A 22,895-nucleotide genomic window follows, 5' to 3' on the forward strand; every position below is an offset into this window, starting at 1 on the left:
TTATTATCACTGATTTCATTCGTGTCAGTTACGAATATAATAGACGAGTTTCGGAAATAACTCCGTCGGGTTTGCATCAGGTTGTGGGAGAGTGACCTTTACCGGTACTTGCAAAATGCACACAAACAATGAAGGGGCCAGATGCATGCTCAAACACACATTTCTACACACTCAGCCACACACTGTCCACACAGGCTTCCAGGTTGACAACAACACGCACTCGAATCAAGTCACATGGCAAAAGCAAAGGAACATTTCAACCGTTCACTATTGAATCAAATCATGAAATCAAACCAACATTACAACATAATACTCTCCTATCCTACGGAAGAAATCAGTCAGACAAAACGGAACACACTTCCACTCGAATGGAATCCTCGGAAATCACCGTTCACATTACACATGTCCTGAAAGTTGGATAGTCTGAATGAAGCACAAATTCACTTTGGCAAAAGTTCAAGCTCGTCTCCGATTCTCGTTAGCACTGATGCTTCTCAACTAATCACAATGTTTAACTGACTAATCTCATTCTTCCCCTGCAAACAAAAACAAACAGATCTGCTCGCACCTCTCTCGAATCGCTCTCCTCTGTTCATATACGATCCTTTCCAAGACCAACTTGGGTCAACATATTTCTAACACAAGGGTGACAGCCGCGACATCCTCAACAACACATCGCAAACATCCTTCCACCCTCTTCCTTTTCTTTGCCTTTTTCAGATTAATGCAATCGGCTGTCAAGCGAGACCCTTATGAACATTTCCCACAACAGATCTGACTTGATCTGATTGCTTGTTTCTGGGAAATATTTTCGGTTGACTGAACTCGCTTAAAGGAAATTGACTGAAGACAGTCCCTTCATTCGAAAGTTTGGTTCTGAAAAACTGAGTAGACTTTCTTTATCCGAGCTTTGGTCATCTATGGGACAAGGAATCAACTTCTTTGTAGGCGAGCTTTTTTAATATTTATATCCGAGCTTTTGTAAGTAATAACAAAGAAGACTATCGGCGGGGACAATGTTTTGCTTTCTTAGAAGGGTTCTTACAAGCGAGCTTCTTATAAGCGGGTCCATCTACAAGGGTCCATCTACAAGGGTTCTTACAAGCGAGCTTCTTATAAGCGGGTCCATCTACAAGGGTCCATCTAGAAGGGTTCTTACAAGCGAGCTTCTTATAAGCGGGTCCATCTACAAGGGTCCATCTACAAGGGTTCTTACAAGCGAGCTTCTTATAAGCGGGTCCATCTACAAGGGTCCATCTAGAAGGGTTCTTACAAGCGAGCTTCTTATAAGTGGGCCCATCTACAAGGGTCCATCTAGAAGGGTTCTTACAAGCGAGCTTCTTATAAGTGGGCCCATCTACAAGGGTCCATCTAGAAGGGTTCTTACAAGCGAGCTTCTTATAAGTGGGCCCATCTACAAGGGTCCATCTAGAAGGGTTCTTACAAGCGAGCTTCTTATAAGTGGGCCCATCTACAAGGGTCCATCTAGAAGGGTTCTTACAAGCGAGCTTCTTATAAGCGGGTCCATCTACAAGGGTCCATCTAGAAGGGTTCTTACAAGCGAGCTTCTTATAAGTGGGTCCATCTACAAGGGTATATGCATGGCGCTATTTCTAACATAGCTCTAAACGAATTACAATAAACAACATTAGGTTTAAACAATTTACAAATTAACAAATACACAATTATCTACACGATGAACATTTAAACAATTCAATTACTCTCAATAGACGATTTCCGGACATAACTCTGACAGGATTGTCGGCGGTCTCGAGGAGTATGAGCCCCTGTACCGCAGACAGTTTTTTTTACAACATCTGGAGCATGGTCCACGCTACCGATCGGCTCTATCCTGCGATCGGGACAAGCAACTGGCTACGATGTTTATGCTATGCGGCGTGCGCTAGATATGATTACAATTTCTTTCGAAAATGTAATCATTGGAGCCACGAATCGCCTCGGATGGCTTGCTGATCAAAAGAAGTGTTCACTATAAGCACGTGTGTTTTCCTAAACTCACGTGACCTCAAGTCAAAACACGTTGTGATAAATGCCAGCGATCCTTTCCACAACAACTTACTTACTGACTGCCCGTTATGCCGGTTGTCATGTAGGTCAGCAACAAAGGACCTCCACTCCTGTCTGTTCTGGGCGACTCCTCAAGCACGCAGCACTAAACTTACAGACAACAATTATGCACTTGATGGGCAAAAAGATGACATCATGTACTGTGATCCTGTGAAATTTAGTGACATTCCATTGTTTAGGCATGCCGGAGGGAAGTTTTTCGCGACGCTCTAACTTTCAGTTTTCAGTTTGCCGGCTTTGATTATATACGCATTAAATACACCTCAATCAAAGAAGCATTTCACACCAAAGCATCAACATCATGATTTTGCAAAGGGATATAACACTGACAAAAGTGTTCACAGAAAGAATTACATGTTATAGCACATACCGTCATAACGCAAGAACAGCAACATGAAGCCTCTTATTAATTGGGCGAAGTCGGCTTCACGAAGCTCGTTGGACGATGCTCTGGCTCAATTAGGGACCACCTTAACACTGGTTCGGGTACAACGAGTAGGGATCTGTTCGGGTACAACGAGTAGGGATCTGTTCGGGTACAACGAGTAGGGATCTGTTCGGGTACAACGAGTAGGGATCTGTTCGGGTACAACGAGTAGGGATCTGTTCGGGTACAACGAGTAGGGATCTGTTCGGGTACAACGAGTAGGGATCTGTTCGGCATTACTCTGTCGTTGTACAGGGTGACCCAAATATGACACCCATTAAAATGCTAATAACTCCTAAATTACACCAGCGATTAATTCATCAGTTGGTGTACATTGACTTGAGAAACGGGATGATAAGTTCACACAGTTTTAAGTGTGTACGTCAAATGTTCTGACTTTTCAGAAAAAACTCAAATTTGGGGATTGACTCAAAACAATGAGTTTTGGTACCGTGTGGTAGCCACACTAACCCGATTTTAGCACTCCAGATTTGTACCTGTTGGTTTTCTGAAAGGGTCTAGTCTTACATACAAAATCCATCCTCAGACAATATATGAGTTGAAACAGCAATGACAGGGAGTCTGGGGGATTCAAGTAGGATGAGTGTGGCTACTGCTCAGTGTGTAACCTCCTACTGTTGAGGCAATCTCCTAATTTGATTTTTTCTAACGTAAAAATAAAACCACTTGAACTAAGTACTTGAAACTGTGTGGAATTATCATCCCACATCTCAAACTAATGTACACAAAATAGGAAATAATTCGCTGAACATGTGGGAGTTATTAGCATTTAGAGGGTGGCATTGCCATTGTTTTGGGGTCACCCTGTACATTCGAGAGGCATACAAAGTGTCATAGTAACCCCCCTCCCTTCTCCATGGCCCTTTTTGTTCATTGTATCCAACCCAGTGTCATAAAACAGCGTTATAGACGACTTCAATAATACATATTTCTGTAGAACGACAAATATCACGCTTGAAAGGCAAAGGGTCACACGATTTATTACAAGGTTCCATGTAGAAAAAACAAAGGTTATTGTCCACGCACAGTCATACTGGGAGAAAATATTCAGTGGAGCCATCTATATATATTCAAGCTTATTCTGTAAGCCAAATAACTATCGTTACCTGCATGCAGCCAGCCAGTCATCTTACGCGATGAATATTAATGCTCAAATGGTCTCAAACAACTTTTCTTTTTGTTTTTCTTTTTGTTTTTCTTTGTTTTGGTGGGGGGGGGGGGGTCTTTTGTTTAGTTTTTGTTTGTGTGTTTTTGTTTGTTTGTTGTTGTTGTTGTTTTTGGGGGGTAGTTTGGTATATCTTATTGTCCTTGGGTTATTTCTTCAAGGAAATTCAGGCTGCTATCCCTGGGGATAGCACTTCCCAATTTGACTTTATTGCATGTGTGTATTTGTGTTTTCCAAGGCCTGAGACTTTTGCTTTGACCTTGCGGTCCCTATCGCGCGCATGCGTGCACACGGGGGTATTCGGACACCGAGGAGAGTCTGCACAACATTGCCATTAATCCCTCGGCGAACGTGGTGGGGGTGGAACCCACGCCGATAACGACAACCGGTTTATGAGCCAGCGCCTCTAGCGACGGAGCTATTTCCCCATCTTTACACAATGAATCGTGATGAAAATGAATTTCGATCATTTCAATCTTTCTTTTTTTAGAGTGAGCGACAGTTTTAAAGCGACGTGAAACAGAAAGAAAGTGAAGTTAAAGTACGCTGGACACAAAAAGGAAACAACATCTTTTGATTCTTCCTCAGTTTCACCAATTGACGTTTAACACGGCATACTGAGAGAGTGGGTTGAGCCCAATCTTATGAGTAGATGGAATGATCTACTCAAGTCTATTTTTAGCTATACAACTCTCGTTATCTAGCTGTAGCCAGTCAATCATCTTACAGGATGAATATTTATAATGCTGAATTCGTTTCACACGATAAACCAACACGGCACTGTATGCAGAATAGACTTCTTCATTGTGCAGACATGTCTTGTACAAACTTCTTCAGAAATGATGTGAAATCGATATGGGCCTGCACCATACGACACATGATTTGAAAAACAAAAAGTTACAAAATATTCTTGTTATTTTTGACAAGCCAAACTAAATGGACCCGCCTGGATTTTAAATCAAGTAAAGTTATCACTTAGATTACATCGTAAATACTGATCTTCTGTCTGGCAAATATTCTGGCAAACAAGCACTCATGGTCATTTCGGTTTCGACCGTTTCCTTCCACGGCAAGCTAGCGTCAGCTTGAGAATTGCAACAAAATGACGTAATCATATAGTTGACGCTACAAAAAGTGATTTAAACAAGCCCGCTTGTCATCAATGAGATGGTGGTGCCCATGACTATACGTGGATGGGTCCATGTTCCCACGACGAACAAGCTACACACTTGATGAATGACGTATAAGGGGCAGATTCCGGGAGAATGACGTCACATGGTGAAGTTAAAAAAAAAAGTTGACATGGTTTCACTTATGTTGACGCGTTTTGACGACTGAGAGCGTCGGGTCATATAGAATGACGTCACAGGGGAGAGAAAAGAAAGATGACTCCTTTCATGTTGAAGCTATTGGACCACTGAGAGCTCCACCGTCATACAGAATGACGTCACATGGGGAAATTCATAAAGATGGCTATGGTTTCCCTTCTGCTGAAGCCTTTGGACAACTGAGAGGTGGGTCTCTGTCGTGTTGAAGGGTTTGGATGACTGGACGCGACATGTCGCACAGAATGACGTCACATGGGGAAGTTGGGAAAGATGGCTATGGTATACCTTCTGCTGAAGCGTTTAGACGACTGAGAGCGCTACGTTACACAGAATGACGTCACATAGGGAAGTTCGGAAAAATGGCTATTGTATTCCTTGTGCTGAAGTGTTTCTGAGAGCGCCACGTCATACAGAATGACGTCACATAGGGAAGTTAGGAAAGATGGCTATGGTATCCCTTCTGCTGAAGCGTTTGGACGACTGAGAGCGCCGTGACATGTAGAATGATGACATAGCCTGCAACACAGAAATTATACACTATTTCAATAAGGAATACTAACCGGCTTGCTGTTTGATACCAGGTTTACACGAGTTTTTTGTTTTTGTATAATGTTGAAATGCGAGCCAAAGCGATTTGTTTTTAAATTTGGAAATAAGCTTCTGCGTGACAGTGACCTGCCCTACCCACACCCATTGTTGACTGAACGCTACCTGGTTCACGTGCTTGTAGAGCAGCTTCTGTGTGACAGTGACCTGTCCTACCCACACCCATTGTTGACTGAACGCTACCTGTTTCACGTGCTTGTAGATCAGCTTCTGTGTGACAGTGACCTGTCCTACCCACACCCATTGTTGACTGAACGCTACCTGTTTCACGTGCTTGTAGATCAGCTTCTGTGTGACAGTGACTTGTCCTACCCACACCCATTGTTGACTGAACGCTACCTGTTTCACGTGCTTGTAGATCAGCTTCTGTGTGACAGTGACCTTCCCTACCCACACCCATTGTTGACTGAACGCTACCTGTTTCACGTGCTTCTAGAGCAGCTTCTGTGTGACAGTGACTTTGCCTACCCACACCCATTGTTGACTGAATGCTACCTGTTTCACGTGCTTGTAGAGCAGCTTCTGTGTGACATTGACGGGCTTCAGACTCTCCAGGTTAAGGTAGACCCTGAAGAATCGCTCCAGTAGCTTGCTGGCTACTCGCTCGTTCACCGCCTGTACAGCAAACACAGCATGGACGTTAACCAGATTGTCTGTGTGTGTGTGTGTGTGTGTGTGTGTGTGTGTGTGTGTGTGTGTGTGTGTGTGTGTGTGTGTGTGTGTGTGTGTGTGTGTGTGTGTGTGTGTGTGTGTGTGTGTGTGTGATGTTTTACTTTACCGGTTAAAGATTTCAAACAGCAGAAAAGAAATAGTTAAGCGGTCAGTTTCATTGTTCGTTATGTTTTCTTTCTTTTTGATAGTGATCGTCTTGTTTGTGATGGTAGGCTTGACAATCAGTCGGGCTGGGATGACAAATATGGCCGTGTTCTCCATCTCACGGGAATCGCGGTACAGCTTTGTATTCTTCGCAGGACTGCATTAGACCCATTTTCTCTTACGTATTAAAGCTATCAATGCAATGTTTTGCCTTAGTTCAACCGACCTTTCAGTTTCTTTCTTAGTGTCACCGATTGGCGTGACGTAAATAGAGAATACTGCAAAGCTTGCTGTGTTGTACAAGATTTACACGAGTTGCTTTTCTGAATATTGAAATGCGAGCGAAAGCGAGTTTTTCAATATTTGAAAAAGCAACGAGTGCAGTACGTTTTACACTTTAACCGCAAATGGCCATCCAGAGATTCATAGCTGTATTTTCGTTCACATATTCACGGATAATCTGTAGATGATTAAAATAATTAAAGTCTTCTTCATCTTCTTTTTTTTCCTTTATACTTATTTTTGTTCTCTCGTTGTCCCATTTGAACAAAATGAACTTGTGTATTACGACACCTGTTCCTGTTCTGTTTGTTTCTGTATCTTGCTTTTCTGTTTGTTATAGTTTTCTGAAATGAGTATTTCTATTTAGTCCACCATCATGCTTACCACTGTTTTGTTTTCACTAGTAATTGCTTACAATAAGCACTATGCTAGAGTCAGAAATCCGAACTGCTATATATTGTTTATGTCACGATAAAAATTGAATAAAGTCTTGTATAAACCAATGAAAAAGTTACTATAGTGAGGTAGTACCATCCCGTCTTACTTCTCCAATAACTTCGTCCTCTGCATTGGTGTAGGAGGTCACAGAGCGAACAGACGGCCAGCGGGACAGTCCAATACCAGGTGAAGGGATGTCTTGCTGTGAAAAGAAAAAACATTAAAAGCAGAAGTTTAAGGCACAGTAAGCCTCCCGTAAACCATCACAGATACTGTCAGGCTTTTACACACAGTACAAAGACTCTTCCATTATTTTGAACGCTCACCAAACGGGAACATCCTAGGTGCCCTCCGTAAAGAGCGAGAAATTTTCAAAGAATTCATTTTTGTGTGGTTTATCTTACCCCTGAGCCATCGTAAACCCGTGTGATCCAGTTTCCCTTTTTCACAATGTAGTCGTCAGTTAGTAATTTGAATGCGACTAGATGTGAGCTGATCTGCAATAGCATGTTATTATGTACCTCTCACTATGCAGGAAACAAACGGCTGTGGTTCACAAGAACTTTAGCGATGGCTTTTGACTGTTCAGAGGAACTGGCGATGCCTCTAAACCGTCGTCTGCTACACGAACCACGACCTTGCGTGATCCTGTTTCCGGGCCTTTCTTTTTTCAAACTTTCAAAACTTCGAATTGTACTGATCTTGTCTTGATGAAAAAAGAATTTTTTTATGATTTAAGAATGTTTGTGTAACAAGCTGTCAATTTATTATTTAGATTTTAAAAGTTAGGTCAAGCGCCAAAACGCACCACGGTCCGATTGTCTCTGAGCAATCGGCGCAAAATTAATTCTTTAAAAATTGCTCGCTCTTTACGTAGGGCACCTAGGATGTTCTCGTTTGGTGAGCGTTCAAATGGAAGGGTGTACTGTGTGTAAAAGCCTGACAGTATCTGTGATGGTTTACGGGAGGCTTACTGTGCCTTTAATGAAACGTTTAATATTTCACACAAAAAGACATTCAAACGATAGTTTATTTTGTCAGACATCGAACGCACATTCATGCTGCCCTACATGCTATAGCAGGCAGTAAGTTAGAACGTACATTCATGCTGCCCTACATGCTATAGCAGGCAGTAAGTAAGAACGTACATTCATGCTGCCCTACATGCTATAGCAGGCAGTAAGTTAGAACGTACATTCATGCTGCCCTACATGCTATAGCAGGCAGTAAGTAAGAACGTACATTCATGCTGCCCTACATGCTATAGCAGGCAGTAAGTAAGAACGCACATTCATGCTGCCCTACATGCCATAGCAGGCAGTAAGTAAGAACGCACATTCATGCTGCCCTACATGCCATAGCAGGCAGTAAGTAAGAACGCACATTCATGCTGCCCTACATGCCATAGCAGGCAGTAAGTAAGAACGCACATTCATGCTGCCCTACATGCCATAGCAGGCAGTAAGTAAGAACGCACATTCATGCTGCCCTACATGCCATAGCAGGCAGTAAGTAAGAACGCACATTCATGCTGCCCTACATGCTATAGCAGGCAGTAAGTAAGAACGTACATTCATGCTGCCCTACATGCTATAGCAGGCAGTAAGTAAGAACGCACATTCATGCTGCCCTACATGCCATAGCAGGCAGTAAGTAAGAACGCACATTCATGCTGCCCTACATGCCATAGCAGGCAGTAAGTAAGAACGTACATTCAGCGAAGTCTTCCACTTTTTTTTTTCAATTTGTTTCATAATAATGTTTCTGTCTGTCTGTCCACAAGAACGACGATTGGGTCGTTGTACTCTTAAATGTCCTGTTTTGCCAAAAGTCAAACGTTCCATTAACTTATAATTCTTGTTGTTTGATTCTGGATTTTTTAACGTTGATAGTCTGTTTGGTTTTTGGATTCCTGCTGTGCATATTTAAGCCCATCAGATGAGTCATTGCAATGAACACCCAAAAATACATGAATAATTTAATTAAATAAGAAATGAGTAAAAAGAATGAATAAAATAGAATAAAGGAATGAATAAACGAATGAATAAATGAATCAATGAATGAATCAATAAATCAATAATAAATAATAACTAATGACTGTATCGATTGAACACTGGATTTCCCTTCTTTGAGCCATGTGACGTCAGAGGCCGTCAAAACTTCATATTTAGGCGGCCAGCCGAGACTAAAAAATAGTGCATGTTTGTGTGCGTTCAATCATTAAAACGTAAAGGAATTCTGACCAGAATCAATCGATACATCAATGTGATTTGTATTTTTGACCAAAATATGACATTTTACACAGATCTCGACAGTCATTATTCACCTCGACCTCTAGCGAGGTCTCGGAGGAACACTGACTGTCGAGATCTGTGTAAAATGTCATATGTTGGTCAAAAATACAAATAACGTATAATAATTACAATGGTGGCCTAATGATGGTATATATGAGAAGGAAAGTCCTTGAACAAACAAACAATAAGTGTGACAGTTTTTGCCGAAAGATTCTACCTCATCCAGCACAGCAGTGATCTGTTCCTGAAGGTCAAACAGCTCGGCCTGGATCTGGGTCAGTGTGTCATTGAAGGCCATGACCTGCATCACGTGACTCACGTGTTCCCGACACCCGTCGCACACGCGGTAGCGTTGCATAGCAACGTTGGGATTGCCAGCCGCTCCGTTGTTGTTGTTGCTCTTGTCCAATTCTTCAGCCTGTACATGAAACCAACAGTTTGGCATTCTGTGTTTTTAAACCATTCATCGTCAGTGTATAAATAGACAGGCGCGGTGGCGTGGTGGTACGACGTCGGCCTCCTCATCGGGAGGTCGTGAGTTCGAATCCCGGTCGCTGCCGCCTGGTGGGTTAAGAGTGGAGATTTTTCCGATCTCCCGGGTCAACTTATGTGTGACTTAACCCCCTTCGTGTGTACACGCAAGCACAAGACCAAGTGCGCACGGAAAAGATCCTGTAATCCATGTCAGAGTTCGGTGGGTTATAGAAACACGAAAATACCCAGCATGCCTCCCCTGAAATCGGCGTATGCTGCCTGAATGGCGGGGTAAAAACGGTCATACACTTAAAAATCCACTCATGCTAAAAACATGAGTGAACGTGGGAGAAGAAGAAAAAGTGTTTAAATAGGAAGAAACGGGTGAATGGGCGGGTGAGAAGGAACGGTGAGGTGGGAAGAGTTCATTTTTATTGCCACGACCATCTTGGGGACATTTTAAGTTAAGACACAGCACAATGTTTTTCTGTTTTGTCTCTTGTTTGTCCACTATAATGGCCGTTAAGTCGAGGTTTTTGTGAATGTTTTGTTTTGTCCTGAATCAAACGTTCCAAACATTTAACCTTACTTGTTTTGGGATTTAATAAAAAGTAAATCAACGATGACCACTCATTTCGATGATTTTCCTTTCACTTCGGGTAAGTCCATGTACTTTAAAGACATATAAGAATTTTTGGCGAATTGTGTATTTATGCTTGCTTTTAGCTTTGTTTATTTTGTTTTACTGACGTCAACACATTACACAAGATCAACAAGAAAATAGCAATCTTAGATTGGCCAGACTTTTACATTGAATAAAACCATCGCTCCATTTGGTCACATACCAAAATGAATAGCTTGGGTACTCTCTGTGTACAAGTGGATTTTTTTTTATAATTCCATAAAAGCTACTGGTGGCTTTATCAAAAAGAATTCGTCCAACTTGTTCCAACTTATGCGTTGTAAAAGCTTGGTAAGCTCTGAGACGATGAGCCGAGCTGTTTACACAGGAAGGACATGTCTTGTGTTTTCTTGATTGAAGGAGACTGTTTTATTACTGACCTCTTCTTTTGACAACACCATGACGTTGACCTGTGTCATCTCGTGACCCGTGTCTCCAGGGTGAAGGTCATCGGGCATGGTGAGGGCAAGGTCACGGGAAGAGCAGTTCCGGCAGAACACCTCGTCGCACAGTGCGCATGTCTTGCGCTCCACCGAAAAGCGCAACACTTTGGAACACGCCTTGCACAACTTCTGCCCTGGGGGCTACACACAAACACGAAAATATGTTGAATCCAAAAACAAAGAAACTGCCAACATTCCAAAATTTAGAATCAAAAACCAAAACAAAAGTAAGTTGTTGGAACGTTTGTAATATTGTAACGTATTGTTTTGTGAATATTGTAACGTATTGTTTTGTGAATAACAAACGTTCCAACAACTTACTTTTCTTGTTTTTTGATTCTGAAAATATGGTGAGTTATTTTTATATTTAGTCAAGTTTTGACTAAATATTTTAACATCGAGGGGGAATCGAAACGAGGGTCGTGGTGTATGTGCGTGTGTGTGTGTGTGTGTCTGTCTGTGTGTGTGTGTGTGTGTAGAGCGATTCAGACTAAACTACTGGACCGATCTTTATGAAATTTGACATGAGAGATCCTGGGTATGAAATCCCCCAACGTTTTTTTCATTTTTTTGATAAATGTCTTTGATGACGTCATATCCGGCTTTTCGTGAAAGTTGAGGCGGCACTGTCACGCCCTCATTTTTCAACCAAATTGGTTGAAATTTTGGTCAAGTAATCTTCGACGAAGCCCGGACTTCGGTATTGCATTTCAGCTTGGTGGCTTAAAAATTAATGAATGACTTTGGTCATTAAAAATCTGAAAATTGTAAAAAAAAAATAAAAATTTATAAAACGATCCAAATTTACGTTTATCTTATTCTCCATCATTTGCTGATTCCAAAAACATATAAATATGTTATATTCGGATTAAAAACAAGCTCTGAAAATTAAATATATAAAAATTATTATCAAAATTAAATTGTCCAAATCAATTTAAAAACACTTTCATCTTATTCCTTGTCGGTTCCTGATTCCAAAAACATATAGATATGATATGTTTGCATTAAAAACACGCTCAGAAAGTTAAAACAAAGAGAGGTACAGAAAAGCGTGCTATCCTTCTTAGCGCAACTACTACCCCGCTCTTCTTGTCAATTTCACTGCCTTTGCCATGAGCGGTGGACTGACGATGCTACGAGTATACGGTCTTGCTGAAAAATGGCATTGCGTTCAGTTTCATTCTGTGAGTTCGACAGCTACTTGACTAAATATTGTATTTTCGCCTTACGCGACTTGTTTGTTCTTTGGGTGTGTGAGCTGTTGCTGTTTTTGTGTGTATATGTTTGGATGGGGTGGGTTTCTTTTGTATTGTTTGTTTATTGTTTATTTGTTGCTTAACGTCCAGCCGACTACGCAGAGCCATATCAGGACGAGGAAGGGGGGGATGAAGGGGGCCACTTGTCAAGCGATTCCTGTTTACAAATGCACTAACCCATTACTTGTGTCCCAGCAGGCTTTAGTAAAACTAAATTAATACCTACTGGAAGATTACCAGTTTCCAGTATGTTAAAATTTCTTTTGTAAGGTGGGTTGTTTGGTTGGTTGTTAGGTTGGTTGTTTGGTGGGTGGCTGCTTGGTTAGTTGCTTGGTTGGTTCTTTCTTTCTTTATTTGGTGTTCAACGTCGTTTTCAACCGTTCAAGGTTATATCGCGACGGGGAAAGGGGGGGGGGGGGGGATGGGATAGAGCCACTTGTTAATTGTTTCTTGTTCACAAAAGCACTAATCAAAAAATTGCTCCAGGGGCTTGCAACGTAGTACAATATATTACCTTACTGGGAGAATGCAAGTTTCCAGTACAAAGGACTTAACATTTCTTACATGCTGCTTGACTAAAATCTTTACAAACATTGACTGTATTCTATACAAGAAACACTTAACAAGGGTAAAAGGAGAAACGGAATCCGTTAGTCGCCTCTTACGACATGCTGGGGTGCATCGGGTAAATTCTTCCCCCTAACCCACGGGGGGGGGGCTTGGTTGGTTGATTGGTTAGTTGCTTGGTTGGTTGATTGGTTAGTTGCTTGGTTGGTTGATTGGTTAGTTGCTTGGTAATTTTGTGCATGTCGAGGTTGGTTGGGGATTCTAAGAACTGCACTAAAATACTTAACAACAGCTGTTACTAATACCTTCCTTTTCCTGTAGACAGTCTCGAATTATGAGAGAAACGTCTGGCTCTAACTAGAATCACGACCACCCTTCTCCGCCGTACATACCGAACATCTATCTTTCTGTTCAGAGTGTGAATTACTTCACGCTAAATTGATTTCATAACTGACACTTATGTCAGTCTAAAAAAACACTATTTCTGTCAAAACTTCTAACTGCACATCAATCAACCCAACTTGTTATTAGTTTAGGTTGCTGGTTACTCTTATGCCATGTAAAAAAGCCTGGGTAAATCTGTAAAGCTTTACATGGTCGACTCTACGGGAAGGATGATCTTAGGTGTCTTTAAATTTAAACAAAAAATCTTAATGTTTACAACAACATCGAGAGAAAAAATATAGCATGAACGGAGGGTCGTGGTGTATGTGTCTGTGTGTGTGTGTGTGTGTGTGTGTGTGTGTGTGTGTGTATAGCGATTCAGAGTAAACTACTAGACCGATCTTTATGAAATTTGTCATGAGAGTTCCTGGGTATGATATCCCCAGATATTGTTTTCGGTTTTTTTATAAATGTCTTTGATGACGTCATATCCGGCTTTTTGTAAAAGTTGAGGCGGCACTGTCACACCCTCATTTTTCAATAAAATTTATTGAAATTTTGGCCAAGCAATCTTCGACAAAGGCCGGACATTGGTATTGCATTTCAGCTTGGAGGCTTAAAAATTAATTAATGACTTTGGTTATTAAAAATCTGAAAATTGTAATTTAAAAAAAAATAATTAAAAACGATCCAAAATTACGTTCATCTTATTCTTCATCATTTTCTGATTCCAAAAACATATAAATATGTTATATTCGGATTTAAAACAAGCTCTGAAAATTAAAAATATAAAAATTATGATTAAAATAAAATGTCCGAAATCGATTTAAAAACAATTTCATCTTATTCCTTGTCGGTTTCTCATTCCAAAAACATATAGATATGATATGTTTGGATTAAAAACACGCTCAGAAAGTTAAAACGAAGATAGGTACAGAAAAGCGTGCTATCCCGCTCAGCGCGACCATTACCGCACTATTCTGGCTTGTCAATTTCACTGCCTTTGCCACGAGCGGTGGACTGACGAAACTACGAGTATGCGGTCTTGGTGAAAAAATGCAGTGCGTTCAGTTTTATTCTGTGAGTTCGACAGCTTGACTAAATGTAGTAATTTCGCCTTACGCGACTTGTTTCTCAGTTTCCGACTTAAGCGCGGAGAGAGGGGGGGGGGGGTGTTGGGGGGGGGGTGTTGGGGGGGGGGGGTGTGAGGGAGGGGTAAAGAGGGGCGGGGTTTATCTTTCTACATATTCTCCTCATTTTGAGAGCATACTTTACGCCAACTGAGGTTCAGAAATAGACATATATTATTTTCTTAGATTGTTTGAGGCCGTATAACACGGGTCCCACTGTTTTCCTTATACCCCGTTCAGACATAGACGCCGCTTCTACCACAATGAAAAAGTGTCCGAGAGCGTGGCAAATCGGGGCCAATCGTGGGCCAAACGTGGGAGGATCTCCATGAGCGTGGTGTGGTCGGAGTGGGATGCACGCTCTCTCCACGCTTATTTTGAACGTGCACAAAATAAGCGTAGCCGGATTGTGGCCATTTGCCCCGATTTGATAACATTTTTCAGATCGGGGATGATCGGGGTGATCAGCATGGTCTTCGTAAGGTCAGAGAGCTGTGTGAACGGGGCCTAAGATCACAGAGCTGTGTGAACGGGGCCTAAGGTCACAGAGCTGTGTGAACGGGGCCTTAGGTTACAGAGCTGTCTGAACGAGGCCTTAGGTCACAGAGATGTGTGAACGGGGCATAATGTCACAGAGCTGTGTGAACGGGGCCTTAGGTTACAGAGCTGTGTGAACGGGGCCTTAGGTCACAGAGATGTGTGAACGGGGCATAATGTCACAGAGATGTGTGAACGGGGCATAATGTCACAGAGATGTGTGAACGGGGCCTTATGTCACAGAGCTGTGTGAACGGGGCCTTAGGTTACAGAGCTGTGTGAACGGGGCCTTAGGTCACAGAGATGTGTGAACGGGGCATAATGTCACAGAGCTGTGTGAACGGGGCCTAAGGTCACAGAGCTGTGTGAACGGGGCCTAAGGCCACAGAGCTGTGTGAACGGGGAATAATGTCACAGAGCTGTGTGAACGGGGAATAAGGTCACAGAGCTGTGTGAACGGGGCCTAAGGTCACAGAGCTGTGTGAACGGGGCCTAAGGCCACAGAGCTGTGTGAACGGGGAATAATGTCACAGAGCTGTGTAAACGGGGCCTAAGGTCACAGAGCTGTGTGAACGGGGTGTTATGGCCTCACCTTCAGGGCATACTGCAGGCCGGCGTTGAAGGACTCGCTGGTGGTCCTGAAGAGAGACTTGTTCCTCGCCGCGTGCTTCTTGCACTCCTCCAGGAACGTGCGGGCCACGCGCTCACACACTGGGGGCAGGCGGGGTCTGTAGCACAACAACACCAGAATTATAACGATACGACACAACATAACACAGCTCAACACACAACGTGCGGACCACGCGCTCACCAACTGACGGCAGGCGGAGTCTGTCGCACAACAACAAGGCAGACATATACAAGTTCGAAATTGACGGGGGAATTCATTCAACTTCGTATGCTCAGATAATTACACAATGGTGTAGCCTTCTAACGCGCATGCTCAGATAATTACACAATGGTGTAGCCTTCTAACGCGCATGCTCAGATAATGACACAATGGTGTAGCCTTCTAACGCGCATGCTCAGATAATTACACAATGGTGTAGCCTTCTAACGCGCATGCTCAGATAGTTACACAATGGTGTAGCCTTCTAACGCGCATGCTCAGATAATTACACAATGGTGTAGCCTTCTAACGCGCATGCTCAGATAATTACACAATGGTGGAGCCTTCTAACGCGCATGCTCAGATAATGACACAATGGTGTAGCCTTCTAACGCGTATGCTCAGATAATTACACAATGGTGTAGCCTTCTAACGCGCACGCTAAAATAGTTACAGCTATGTTTCCCCGGTTTATCCAAAGCCACTTCTGGCAAACCACTTCTTACCTTCTCTGAAAATTACAAAATGACGCGTATGACCATAAAAGGAACATAAATCGCAATAAAAGAGTGTACTAAATAAATGCACTGTAAATAATGTTATGCTATTGGGGTTTTCCCCCATTGATTGTACAGTGCTTTGAGCAGGGTTTAAACCCTGGATACACGCGCTTTATAAATATTATGCATTATTATTATTTAAGAAGAATAAAGTACAGTGAACAATACTATTACCACATATAATTATTCAAAATACATAGGACCGGAGGTAACTCTATCATTCTGAACAGACAAAGTTTATAGAGAGTAATCTCACACACACAGATCAGGATAGGTGTTTCGTGAACTGTGAACCAAAAAGTTTGAATACATCGTACCAAATCGATCCCCTGAGCACGGCAACCGCTGAAACTAAATACGGGAGTTGTGCTGTGTGAGATGGACGTGAGTTAAAGCCGAACATCCGTCTCCAGGCCACAAAGCCTTGTTGGAGTAGAAGGCCACAGAGCTAAACAATTTATTTTTGTTGGGCGGGGTGGAGGGAACTTTTTTTATTTATTTTTTTTAATTTACCATGCAGAGCTAAATTTAGCGTTTGCCAGCGACACCGGATGCAGTCCAGACATAAACAACACAGCTACATCAGGCGCATCTGCATACCAGCCGATGTTGGTCTTGAATGAGCGAATTGAAGCACACCCTCGAAGCAGTCTTACATTTTTGGCGGCAGGAGGTGGATGTTGTCAGTCACCACCCCCGTGTGACGTCCCTGTTTGAAGAACTGTCTCAGGCTGCAGAACTCGTGTGTCCACGACCTGTTGATCACGGATTCTCTCCCTTCCAGCTCCCCTGCACACTTCCGGCACACCTGTTTGGGGGAAAAAATTGACTCTTTCTGTAAGTACTTTGTACACTTTTGTACACTCTAATTGCGGGTGTACGTGTGTGTGTGTGAGGTGTATATTGGAATTGTAAAGCGCTTGGGGCTATGAATCGGGACTTGCGCTACAGAAAAGTGATTTATTATTATCATTATTACCATTAATGAGGGCCCCAAAGGGGGGGTATCATCACGATCACGGGAAGGGAAATTTTATCTTTCACGATCACAGTTACCTTGATTTTTGTTTTCACGATCACGAACACCTTGACGAATAGAGGATCATAGAGTGATACAGCGGTGAAAAATGTACGTTGAAAATAAAATGCTTTGCAATAATGGCCATCACGATCACGAAAACAAATGACGATCACGATCACGATACTTGATTTTTTTGTCATCACGGATCACAGGCAAAGTCCCATCACGATCACAGAAATGGAAATTTCGGCAATCACGGTCACAGAAAGGTCAAAAATCGCCAATCACGATCACGATTTTAAACCCTTTGGGGCCCTCATTAATAACAAAATGTACATACTGTAGTTAGAATTAGATCTATTTATGCGAAATGCTCCTCTGTATTGCTTGCTACTGATGTCATTATCTACCTGCGGTTTTCCTGCAAAAATACAGTGTAGATTTCCAGCACGCATTCAACATTCAAGAGTCTGTGAACAAATAAAACGGACACGCACTCAAATGATCCTAGTTAGCTGGGAGCTTACTTTTCAAGATTCTACTCACTCTGTGGAGGACAGTGGGCTGTGAAGATGACCGTTCTGTGGATGGTGCTGCTCGGTAACGCAGGCTTTCATCCTCCTCTGAAAGCTCTCCTCTCATTCCTCCTCCTCTCCCTTCTTCTCCTCTGCCCCCGCCTTCGTTTGTCCACGACTCGTCGTCAGTGGTGTGGGTGGAGTGGTCAGTGTCCGGTTCGTTCTGCTCCTCCATGTCCGAGGGCATCCGCTGGTAGGTGCTGCAGTACGCGCACACTGACCGCTCACACCTGTAGCACACACACTCTAAACTCAGGGGTTTCACTTTCGGTAGTTTACCCATGACTTTTGCCGTTTACCTACGACTTTGGCCGTCTGCAAAACCGAAGTTGGTTATTTTTATTTGATTTCTTTAAAGGGTAAAACAAACCTCCAGGGTCTGGAGCAAAAATCGGTCGGGAAATCGGAAACATTGAATAGGGGAATTTCTAAAGAATATTTATTGGTATTGCCTCGTTATCTGGACTCAAACAAACTCACATTCTGCAATGGTGTCTTCGGAAGATGAGAGAGAACCGCTGGTTGCATTCCTGGCAATGGGTGCTCCGGGTAAATAAGGCTACTGAAATCAGAATGAAATACATGAGAGAGAATCGCTTGTTGCATTCCTGGCAATGGGTACTGCGGGTAAATAAGGCTACTGAAATCAGAATGAAATACATGAGAGAGAATCGCTTGTTGCATTCCTGGCAATGGGTACTGCGGGTAAATAAGGCTACTGAAATCAGAATGAAATACATGAGAGAGAATCGCTGGTTGCATTCCTGGCAATGGGTACTGCGGGTAAATAAGGCTACTGAAATCAGAATGAAATACATGTGAAATCAATGTGAAAAAAAGCAAAAATAGGTATAGGTTACGCACGGTGTAGAAATGTAAACAGCGTCAGTAGAATATGGGAAGGATTCGTTGTGTAAAATAAAACGCGGGAGAATTCATGATCTATCTAATCTCATCAAATGTGAATAGACCATAATGACAGTGCTTAATGTGACCTTATTGAGACTGATTGAGGTTCATCAGTGGCCAGTGTTTGAGGGATTTCTTCACGCACTGGAGGTAAAGCCTCAAAATAATCGAGCGAATTCGACTTCAGCAAGTTAAGTATTCTTCACGAAGCTTGCTGCACGAAGCTTTGGTACTGATTTGTTTAACTAAATTCGTCCGGCAGTGATGGGGTCAAAGACAGCCTTTATTCGGGTTTACAAAACATTTAGCGCAATCTATGACGGCTTACCAGTGCCAAAACCTGGGGTTACCATTATCACGTGAAAGTTAGTAATTAGCACTGTCTGTTAGCGTTTTCACGTGTTAATTACTAATTTTCAGTTTTGACTCCAGCAATCAGTCAATAAACGAGCCAAAACTGAAAATGAGTTATTTTCACGAGAAAATGTGCAAGTAATACGTGAAAATTTGTAATTTTCATGACATAGTTGTAATTTTCCTTGGGAAATATAGTGATGTTCACGTATTAATTACTAATTTTCACGTGATAATTACAATAATGTAGTTGTGGCACTAGTAAGCCGTCATAGCAATCACTGCAAGGTCTCACAAACCTGGTTTGAGCCTGGCAGCTACCATGGACGAGAAGAGGTCCGCCATGGAGTGAGACCGGCTCAAGCCTCCCCTCTCAGCGGTCACCCTGTGTATGTTGGAGGGGGTAGGGGCCTTGCTTTTCAAACTCTGGGAGCGGGTCAAAGACTTGGTGCGGGGTCTTCGAGGACCCCCCGGACCCACAGGGGGCACCGCGGGGAGGGGAGGGAGGGCCTTCTGGTGGGGGAGGGTCGAGGCCGTGGACCCTCCCTCTGCCGCATCGCCTGACCCCTGCAATAAGTGGAGATCATTTTGAGACGATGATAATAAGTAATCATGGAACATTTACATAGCACTTCCCTGCGAGCGTTCAGCTTTGCCTAAGCCGCTAGGGTCGGTGTAACCTACATCTCTTCGTATCAGTCTGCCTTGAAGGCGAGGAGGCAAGTTAGACAGATGGCCAGAACAGCGCGGTGCAGTTTCCTTAAATGAGGGTGCAGTGTTCTGTATAGAACTGAGGCGCGTCAGCTGCGACGATGCCTTAGCTGAACATTGACGGGTACCCCGCACACGGCACTGTAAACATTCACCTCTCTCGCCACCACCTGCCCTACTACCCTTGGTCTCTTTACTGGAGAGAATACGGAATGGTACCAAAGAATGAGTACAACGTAAGATGTTTGGTGGCTTCTTGTCAGACTATTATAAGATGTTTGGTGCCTTCTTATCAGACTATTGTTTTTTGTTTTGTTTTAATTTGTCGGTCTGAGGGAAGCATATCATATTCTGTTTTATCTTTTATCTTATCCACCGAGATCGGGCAAGTTAAACTTTTCTGTCATTTATTTTTGCTGAATGTTTAATTAGACCTAACGGTTTACTAAAGAGAGGACAGCTACCAAGCAAAAAAAAGACACTTCTTCACAAAAATACAAGCTAGTTATCAACATGAAACAACAAGTGGTCCATAGTCGGGGCCCTTCCTGTACCTTAACCTTGCATGCTACACTCGTCGTGTTTCTTCCAAGTATACAGACAGAGCAAGTATACAGACAGAGCAAGTATACAGAGCAAACAGATAATTAACCAGAAGACACAGTACGAAGAAAGACAGAAGATCTGTGAAAATAAATTTACAATGATAAAACAAGCAAAATAAAAAGAAGGTGGGAAGAATTAAATTGACGAAATAGCCTACACGGTGAATATGTGAGGTAGTGTCGTACTTACTTTCCTCCGAGCAGACGCTAGTCGAATGGCAGAGTTGACTGCCTGCAAAAACCATGCGAGTTTTAGCGTGCACAGTAATTAAAGCATTGAACGTAAAAAGCAAACTGTCTGTCTGTCTGTCTGTCTGTTTTTCCGCCGTGCTGTCGGTCTGTCAATCGTTTGTCTGCCATGTCTGTCTGCCATGTCTGTCTGTCTGTCTGTCTGTTTTTCCGCCGTGCTGCCGGTCTGTCAATCGTTTGTGTGCCATGTCTGAAGAAAACGAGGTTGCTTATCACACAGTCTTTTCGGTCTGTTCGCGAGCCAAAGCCGTCAATCTGTATACCTTTCACATTGTGTCATGCTGTTTGTGTGTCAGTTTGCCTGTCTGCTTACCCTTTTAGCATGTGTGTCCGCCCGTCATTGTCAGTGTCTGTCCTGTCTGTTTAGTAAAAAAATTCCTTCAATACTCACGACTCTTAAAATACATCACTAAAAGTTGGAAAGAGCGACATATGCGGCTTCTTCCTTTTGTTATCGTTCCTTAGTTGTTGAATCAATAAATCAAACAACATCTTAAAAGAGCGGTTTTACATTAAAAACATACAATGGCAAGACAATACTTTCAATTTAACTTTATTACTACAACCGTGTACACACGCACCGAGTCATTACACTTGACATGCAGCGTGTAACACAGTTTATCAGCTGTACACGTTCAATGACTTCCTCTCACACTCTTGACTCACCAGCTCCCACAGACCCACTGTGATCGAACCAAACGAAAGTCTTTTGTTTCCAGTATCAGCAGAAGTTGTCCGATAAGCCGGAGTTGCGCATGCGCCGCCGCCATGCGCGATAGAGAGTTTCGTCACTTCCGTCGGGGCCATGATGGTTGTCGTTGGCATAGAACTGTGTGACAGGGAAAGCCGATCTGTCATATCTTGTTATGGAACCTGAAAAGATTGAAGAGAATTCTTGTTATGGAACCTAAAAGATTGAAGAGAATTCTTGTTATGGAACCTGAAAAGATTGAAGAGAATTCTTGTTATGGAACCTGAAAAGATTGAAGAGAATTCTTGTTATGGAACCTGAAAAGATTGAAGAGAATTCTTGTTATGGAACCTAAAAGATTTTTTTTTTTATATCTTATAGAATTCAAGTTTATTTTCCGATATTCGAGGAAATTTTTTAAAAGTGTCAAACTTTGATGCAGACAGAAAGGGTTGTTACAATGTGTTGTAACTGAAGCAGCGCAGATATAAAAAGTGATGATTTTGACTTTTTTTTCGTTTTCAATGGACGTGACTGCGTGGCATATCATTGAGAGAGTATATTTTAGACATTCAAGTCGAACTGTACTGGTTTACGAGTATGAAAGTCGCTTGTCCATTTCAATGCTTGTTATTTTCTTAGTTGCCAGGAGACTGATTTCGCATAAATCTCACTTATTCTTGTTGCGCGCATCGTGTGTACCTGTATAGATCTACAGCTGTTATCTCCCTTTGTGTCTTACTCTTATCATCAGTGCTCTCCCTCTAGTGCTAATGATCTTTACCCGTTAGCTTTTCTCTCATCATTACAATGAGCTGAGTTGTTATTCCCTTTTTATTTTTTATTTTTTTATTTTGTGTGTGTTGAGGGGGATGCTGGTATTATACCCCTTTGTTTCGCTTTCAACTCCCATCGTATAAGATGCCAAAATGAAATCGTTGGAATAAAAACGTGAGGAAATCTTAAACCTATAACACACGTGGGCAAAAAAAATAATCTTGTTTTTATAGTTGAATTCTTTCGATTCAGTGTACACAAATACAAATTCGTTAGTTTTATAGGCACAGTTGGGGGAACAGTTGTGAGGACAATCGCAGTGGGAGTTTAAACGAAAACTAATTGCGTGGTTCCTACCTACACTAATCGGAAAAATCGCAGCTTGTTGCCTGCAGGGTGGCAATTTGTCTTAGAAAAGGGCAGCACAATTGTAATCACTCACGAACAAATCAAGCTTGGCTTGCCGGTAGCCAAGCGGTCGTCTAAAGCCTGAATAATGTGGGATTGGCGAGGCTAATGTTTGCCCCCGTTCACTCAGATAAGAAATGGAAATATGCTAACACACCTGTGTTCCGGAAAAATGAATTGCGAAGTGATGTTTTGTAATTAGCGAGTCGGTGTGTGAAGGTGTTAGCTGACATCCTGGTTGACACCGATAACGTCTGTGGTCACAGGC

At 42.5% G+C, this 22,895-nt stretch overlaps 1 protein-coding gene across 1 annotated transcript; it reads right to left on the reverse strand.

Moving 5' to 3' along the window:
- Nucleotides 1-250: 250 nt before the first annotated feature.
- LOC138946146 (uncharacterized) lies at nucleotides 251-21,558 on the reverse strand. The gene is made up of 11 exons (XM_070317654.1): nucleotides 21,418-21,558; nucleotides 19,486-19,753; nucleotides 18,404-18,485; nucleotides 17,895-18,153; nucleotides 16,984-17,135; nucleotides 15,531-15,666; nucleotides 11,002-11,205; nucleotides 9,683-9,883; nucleotides 7,278-7,373; nucleotides 6,131-6,250; nucleotides 251-5,545 (listed from the first exon to the last, which is right to left on the reverse strand). The coding sequence occupies exons 1-11, from the start codon at nucleotides 21,556-21,558 to the stop codon at nucleotides 5,450-5,452; spliced, it is 1,755 nt and encodes a 584-aa protein (XP_070173755.1). The 3' UTR covers nucleotides 251-5,449.
- Nucleotides 21,559-22,895: the final 1,337 nt, after the last annotated feature.

The sequence above is a fragment of the Littorina saxatilis genome, linkage group LG13, assembly GCF_037325665.1.
Source record: "Littorina saxatilis isolate snail1 linkage group LG13, US_GU_Lsax_2.0, whole genome shotgun sequence".
Taxonomy (NCBI): domain Eukaryota; kingdom Metazoa; phylum Mollusca; class Gastropoda; order Littorinimorpha; family Littorinidae; genus Littorina; species Littorina saxatilis.

Coding starts and splice junctions, on each gene's coding strand:
- LOC138946146 (XM_070317654.1), bottom strand. CDS start 21,558: ATGGCCCCGACGGAAGTGACGAAACTCTCTATCGCGCATGGCGGCGGC. Junction 11,206..15,530: donor GCCTGCAGTATGCCCTGAAG/GTGAGGCCATAA, acceptor GTTTGTGTGTAG/CCCCCAGGGCAGAAGTTGTG. Junction 7,374..9,682: donor TCACTGCTGTGCTGGATGAG/GTAGAATCTTTC, acceptor TTCTTTTCACAG/CAAGACATCCCTTCACCTGG.